Source organism: Coffea arabica, chromosome 8c, assembly GCF_036785885.1.
Source record: "Coffea arabica cultivar ET-39 chromosome 8c, Coffea Arabica ET-39 HiFi, whole genome shotgun sequence".
NCBI lineage: Eukaryota > Viridiplantae > Streptophyta > Magnoliopsida > Gentianales > Rubiaceae > Coffea > Coffea arabica.
In genome coordinates, this window is record NC_092325.1 from 5,541,348 (window position 1) to 5,548,702 (window position 7,355).

At 36.0% G+C, this 7,355-nt stretch overlaps 2 protein-coding genes across 2 annotated transcripts; both read left to right on the forward strand.

Annotated features, from left to right (window-relative positions):
- On the forward strand, positions 1 to 4,344 carry LOC140013887 (uncharacterized). Its single transcript, XM_072064108.1, has 5 exons — positions 1 to 498; positions 2,601 to 2,696; positions 2,774 to 2,822; positions 3,042 to 3,156; positions 4,020 to 4,344. Exons 1-4 carry the CDS (start codon positions 76 to 78, stop codon positions 3,137 to 3,139), a joined length of 666 nt encoding a protein of 221 aa, XP_071920209.1. The 5' UTR covers positions 1 to 75; the 3' UTR covers positions 3,140 to 3,156; positions 4,020 to 4,344.
- Positions 4,345 to 4,860: 516 nt separating this feature from the next.
- Positions 4,861 to 5,605, forward strand: LOC113705541 (protein PAM68, chloroplastic). Its single transcript, XM_027227432.2, has one exon. The coding sequence runs from the start codon at positions 4,936 to 4,938 to the stop codon at positions 5,539 to 5,541; it is 606 nt and encodes a 201-aa protein (XP_027083233.2). The 5' UTR covers positions 4,861 to 4,935; the 3' UTR covers positions 5,542 to 5,605.
- The last annotated feature ends 1,750 nt before the right edge of the window (positions 5,606 to 7,355 follow it).

Below are 7,355 nucleotides of genomic sequence, written 5' to 3' on the forward strand. Positions count from 1 at the left end.
CGAAATCTTTTCAAACTTCATTTTCCCTAAATTGATTCCGGAGAGAGAGAGAGAGGGGAGAAGAGAGGGAGAGAGATGAGGACGCGATCGACTAAGAGGAAGACATCGGCGGTGAACCTATTGGCATCGCCGTCGCCGAAGACAGCAGAGGCGACGACGCCAGGAAGCCCTATGATGAAATCGCCGAGTGAGTCGCCGAAAGAATTCGAGTTCAGCTTCAACACAACCAGGCTGGCGTCATCACCATTAATGAAGAAGAAGAGCAACAGCAGTGGCGGTGTAGGAGGAGCATCATCGGCTTCGATGTTCATGCAGCGTACCGGAGGAGGGCCAGGAGGATTCTCACCCTCGCCGCTCAGAGGTATCAACTCCATTTCGGATCTGAAGGGGCTAGCTTCGTCTGGGTTGGATTCTATCAAACGTCAGCTGGAGCGATCGCAGTCAGAAATTCTTAAGGACATTGAAGCTTCACAATCTCGTCTCCAGAAACGATTTAAGGTCTCTTTCTGTATTTATGTACGCGTTTTAGTTCATATTCAACGAGTTATGAACTTAATTACTCTAATTAGTACTGTATGGACTGCATTTTATCTAATTTCGTTGGTGATACCAAATTTCAGCTTAATATTCTGTTTTGTGTACCTAAATTTCATGAATTTTGAAGCTATGGAGTACTCTGATATTTTTCTTTTGTATGTCTATTCGGTTCTTTGATACAACTATGAGTTGCTATGGTTTTGGATGTGTTTTGCTATAATCTTTATTTTATTTATCTTTATGGTTTTGTGATTTTTTTGACAGAAATTAATTCAAATCGTCTGTCTATGAAGAGTGAAGACACATACAGAAAAATGATATGTGCAGACATAGAAGTTTTGCTAGGATTTTCTTATCCTTGAAGTTAATTGAATAATTATACTGGAAAAAAATAATGATACAATCTAATTGAGGGTATGATGGGTCATGTGCGTGTATATACTTATGATCGGATAAGATAAAATAACAATTATTGTATGGTACAAGTATTTTTTTTTTGCTTCTCAAATTGCATGTATACTGTCAACTAAAATTCTCAAAGGATGTGTGCTTCGTGGTCTGAATGTTTACATATAGATTGTTTTTATCTATCTTAGTTGTTATTCTCCATCAATCTGCTTGTTTAAATGGAATTAGTGTGAATTTTCAAAATTCCGTTCAGGTTGTTCTTACCTTGTGATATTTCAACAACTCATGGTTAGATTTTAACATGCACACCCATGCTTTGGCACTTGCGATGCCGGCTCTTTCAACCATTGTGATAACACTAGGGCCCAGTTTTTGCAGATACTTTTTCTTCAATAGTTAAATAAGGCGTTCTTCATGTGTAATACTGCAAAGACTGTACCCAATCACTTTAGAATTACCATAATTTTCTGCTTGATATATATATATATATATATATATATATATTTTGCTAGTAATACTCTTGTATTTTCCTCTTAAAAGCTGCTGCACTTTTTTGACTGTTCGATTAGAAGTCGTAGGTGTTGGATATACTATACCTGTGAAAATGGTTATTTTTGTGGCACTGGCTTTGTTACCATTCATAAACTGTTGCATACCGTGACTGCATTGCAATAGATGTCTTAGACATTGGTTCTACATTACTTTGTAAAGTTTGATTAGTCAATATATGTACAAAGTTCCCATAGCCATATGAGACATCATATTGAGCATGTCATGGAAGATCCCTACTGTGAGATAGTTGCTCCTCTTGAGGTTTAGTTCACTTCTTGTTTGTGCATGGTATTGTACCCTTAAAATATGAAATGAAGAGTTTCTGTTGATTGTGCATTACATGAGATGGTCAACACACATCATATTGCATTGCTGGTTGAGAAATATAGACTCTCTGTTAAAAAATGAACTATCATTGTAATATTGTCTGAAATTATGGAAAGCTCACTCTCATTGATACGAGCACATGGTTCATTTCTTTCACCCTTTATTTCTCTTCTTCTATTTTTTTCAATAATTAGGCTTTCATCTATTCGCAAGAACTAAAGTGCAATGCCCCGGGGCCACAAGCTCAAGTTTAGCTTTCAGTACAGAAGTACTTAATTGTTAAAATTGGTTGTATTACTAAGTTACACAAGTCGACTTCAGCCTTTAAATTTTTGAACTGTATAGATCAAGATTTAGATTTTATAAGGGATTGCATTGCAATGTGTTTTTAAAAAGGTTGCACAGAAATGTGAGGAAAGGGTTCACTTAACTGACACTAAGCCATGCAGCAGAACTTGACATCACAAGATGTGGACTTACCTCCATGTCATCTTGGCATCAGCATCTAGAATCCCAACAAAGTCTTTATGCTTCTTTTCTCTTAAGATTCTTAAATTTGTTCTAGTACATTTTCTTTCCAAATCTCCTCAGTAGCTGTTATTGTATAAAGTCTAAGCGCAGTTGATTTTTTCTGTCACAATATACTAGCTGAGATTATGATGCTTTAGTTGCTAGTATTGTATTGCACTGCAATTATGGGTAATACTTGCAAATCTTTGTGAATCAATATCTCAGTGCACCTTTGCTCTGCTTCACTTCTTGTGCCATGATGACAGATTCAATCTCAAGCATGCCAGCAAGTGATGGACGAAGCAGAGAGAGAAAACAAGAAAATGTCTGATCGTATCACTGAAACTCGGGAAGCAATGAAGGTAGGAGTCATGACTATCATGTCACTATAATCACCCCATTATCATTCTCTAACTCTGCTGTCTTGATGGACTTTCAGGCTTCATACAATGAATTCATGATTGAAGCACAGTCCAGTGCATCACGTTGTGAGTTTCTTAATTTTTTTCAAAATGTTTGTTCCATACCTCAAATTTACTTCAGCATGGTTTATAGCTGCTGTTCTTCATACCGGCTCACCCAAATTAAGGAATAACCTTGTATAGGGCATAAGCAACAACCCATGTCTACATATGTGACATAATTCTTCCTGCCTAACTTTCTCAGCCCATGAACTGTTTCTTTTCTTGGTTTGTCCCAAATTGCAGTGTGCAAAACTTCCATTCCCGAAATTTCTCAGTCCTTTGAGAAATCCATCAACTCTCTCAGAAGCCGCTATGGGATTTCCTCAACTTCAGCTTTGTAGACTTACTGAGTTTCTAGGTGAGTGTATTACTAAAGATTTACTGTCCTGTGAATCATATTTTCTATGGTCAGCTTTGGCGTTTAATTTATACATCTACATGAAAAGTGCATGTCTTGGTACATAGTCTTATATGCTTATTTGTGTATGTAAAGCTGGATTCAGAGTTTCTCTTTCTGGAAAGTGACAATTCCAGCAGGAGACATTTACTCAGTTTACTAGCAACTTGTTTTAGAGGTAAATCTTGTACTGGCTTTCGGAAAAAGAAATAACTGTGGAAATTTGGAGTAGCGTTGACGCAAGACAAACTCATAAATCTTGGACAGGATAGTTGATAATATTGAAGGATTGGCACACAAACATTTTGCGCACTGTTAACCCTCGTTTATATTTACTTTTATGCCACTCAATGTTGATCTTTGCCTTGGGTTATAAAAACTGCATTGTATCACACTTTAAGTAGCAAATCACCCAAATTTTGGTTGTGATAACTTCTGGTGTCATATGGAAATACTGAAAATTCAGGATGACAGAATACACTCTCAGCATTGAATTTAGAGGGCTTCTTAAATATGATGAGGTGCACGCTTGGTTTCTTTCATCCGTCATTGTCCATCATCTTTTGCTTTGTGCCCCATTAGACTAATCTTTTAGATGCTATGTCTATTCTATGCCATCCAAACACTAGACAACACTTGTGCTTGAATTGTGTTTACAGTTCTTAAACATTAATGTTGCAATTTATTATTTTGATTTCTGGACTGAATTTCCACTCCCTGCCCTTCCCTTTCCCTCAAAGTAAGAAGAAAAACGAAACAGAATTCTATACATATGAACAATCCTCCTGCTATGGAATCTTTATGTTTTTTTCCCCTTTCTGCAGAGAAGTTGCGGATGGTATGAAGAGAAGCTGCTGGGGGTGTCTTATTGTAATATGATTTCTTTCTTAGCTTGTAAATTTACATCGTCTGCATAAATCTGGCTAGCTACATAAATAGAGAGGATACAAAAAGGGTAAACTTGTCTTCAAAAATTCATAAGCTACATTAGTGCTTCTTCCCACTTATTTGGTACCATCGCTTACTTTTCCCTTGTTCAGCTCCTGAACTTTGATTAATGCGTAATCCATACTGTAAAAAATTTGCAACTTCTTGGTCCTGCCGATTATCCCTACAATTTAAATGTTAATACTGCTCATGATTGCCCAATAGTGAGCCTAAAATGTATTGTATGAACTTTATAAAGAAGTTGAGGTTGAGAAGTGAATTTTAGTTTATTTGTGCATTATGACAATTTTATCTTTCTTTGAAGATGCTAAAGAATGGATTTCAAAATGTGCAAGACTACAGCCTTTGCCCACTCTCCTCCTCGTGTACGAGACATGAAAATGATGGTGCTCAGTGATGGGTTATTTTCCATTTGTTTTTCGTTTATTATTATTATTATTATTATTTTAGAAAAATTATTACCATTTCCATAAAGTCTCCTGAGTTCAAAAGCTGATCAAACTTGTCATCCCGTATAACTTTTGTCAGAAATTGTTATGCGAGAAAACTGGTCAAACTGATTCAGACATCGGTGACATGCAAATCCCATCAGGAATAGCTGTTCCCTGTTTTATGGTAAATTCAGCAGGTTCTTTTCTTTTACTTAATTTTTTTTCGGGTAGTATAGTCCTTTTCGTACGTGTAAACAGTAAAACGAATCAGATAAGCTTTTTGCCTCGAAGAATCTGAAGAAAGATATCCCCGACCAACCATTTGAGCCCTTGTAACTGAACCGAAGCAGAGAAAGCAGTGATGGAAACCTTTTCCTATCCAAGACCACATCCCTTATCCTCACTCTCTTCAACTTCACTAAGCTCATCAAAACACCTTCTTCAACTCCCAATCTTAACACCAACATATAGGAACCAATCTCGTCAACTACAATTTACCTCAATCTCCGCAACTCTAAAAACTCCAAGAGGCTTCGGACCATCCCCAAAAAAGGCCAAGAAGACCAAGACACCAAAGAAAGACTATGATGAAGAGGAAGATGATGATGATGATGATGATGAAGAGGAAGAAGATCGAGTAGAAGGAGTTATACCAGAGATAGTCACCAACAGAATGATGAGCAGAATGGGATTTTCAGTGGGTGTCCCTTTGTTTATAGGGCTATTGTTCTTCCCATTCTTTTACTACCTGAAAGTTGGGTTGAAGATAGATGTGCCCACTTGGATACCCTTTATTGTATCATTCATCTTCTTTGGGACAGCCCTTTTGGGGGTTAGCTATGGGATTGTGTCATCCAGTTGGGATCCTTTGAGAGAAGGGTCATTCTTGGGTTGGAATGAAGCTCAGAAGAATTGGCCTGTGTTCTGGCAGTCAATTTGGGGTGGTGGATCAAAGAAGAAGAAGTAGAACTTGTACAATCTGCTGTTATTGCATAATCATTCATCAACAATTAATGCCCCTTTTCTGGGAATGACTTGCCTAAATTTTGATGATTGCCTTCTCTACATTTCTTTAGTTCATATACTCCACAACACAAGACCCCATTTATTTTCCCCTACATATAATGGCTTTGCCGTTTGTAGTTGTTGCCATTGATTTCCGTTTTCTTTTCTTATTTTACTTCTTGAAGTATCGCCTGGATGAGAAATGTTCTGGCTGTTATTGATAGTAAATAAGTAGCTGAGAAGGGACATCAAATTATTGAAAGCAAAGGTCTAATCTCCATACCAGATTTAAAATGACTGCATCCTTGTGCTTCTTAATTATCTGTTCTCAAATTCATGTCCTTTTACACCTATTTAATGCTGCCATTCTGGGAATATTATTAAAAAAAAAAAGGAAGAAACCTTTCTTCATGCTATCTTCAGTTTATAAAAGTGGACAAGGGCTAGTGCAGTTGTGATTTGATCCAGTTTTGTGTCGTGTTTATTACATTATTTGGTATACAATCAAATTATCTTATTATATTTGTTAAAAAATTGATATATACATATATAATATTTGATATATATTCAGTACAATAATCGTTATGTAACATTGTTAATATAGAATTAATCTTTCCTTCACTAAATGTATACATTGTCAGTGTTGGATGAATGACAACTATATAAAATTTGAATTTGAAATTCAATTTTTGCATATGTGTCATGGATCCAACGGTGATAGTACACGTACTGTCAGTATAGGAAAGATTTACTCTGTTATATATCAAAATTATGATATGTACAGTAATTAAATACAATCAGACAACCTTACCTGCATCCAGTCCACATTGTCGACGAAAGAGGAATTATTCAAAACTATGACTTAGACACCTGCGGTGTCATTGTTGAAACAAAATAATTTGAATGGCTCAACGATCTGGGGTTACCATTTTTCAGCAATGGGATCGGCAAAAGTATGAATCTGGCAGCGTTAAATAAGGCGGACAACCTGCTTTAAAAATCTCTAAAACTTCTTGCTGTTAAGGAACATTTTGCAGTTCCAGGCACAGCCCATCCGTCTTTCAGAAGGGTTGGGCCTGCTATGTGAGGTCCACATCCAGATTTCGCAATCTCCTCCTCTTTCCCAGTTCCCTCTCCAAACACATAAATTAAAGTGGATTATGCGGAGGTTTTCTCCTTTATTATTAGAGTAAATTTTATGTAAATTACCAGTGTATATATAATCATGATCGGATACATGATATATATATAATTTAAATTTTAAATTCAAATTCAGATCAGTTGTCATTTATTTAGCCATAATGGTGTATATACAGTATCAGTGTACAATAGATTAATACTCATTTATTATTATTGTTACTTTCAAATGATAATATTAAAAAAATTTTGTATCTTAGGTAGGAAAGGACCCCCAAAAAAACGGAAGAAGAAAACTTCAATGCTTGGCATCCATAAAGCAAATAAATGTTCAATTTCTCGCATGCAACAATTTTATGGACTCTTTTTATGTTTACATGGACCAAAATTCTAGTCTATGATACGTATGGTTATACTATGATTCATAACATAATTCGAATTTTCCAATTCTGTATGAAGTAAACGAATAGGACAATTACGTAAATTAACTCTTTCTTTCTTTTTTTGTTTTCCCTTCGTTGGCTGGTGTTATTATTTTGTTCCTAAATCCTAGGAGAGAAATGAAAATTGCATGTTTTTATAACATAGTGATTTCTGAAGACAAAACGAAGTGATTGGAGGGAGGTTGTTTTGAACAAG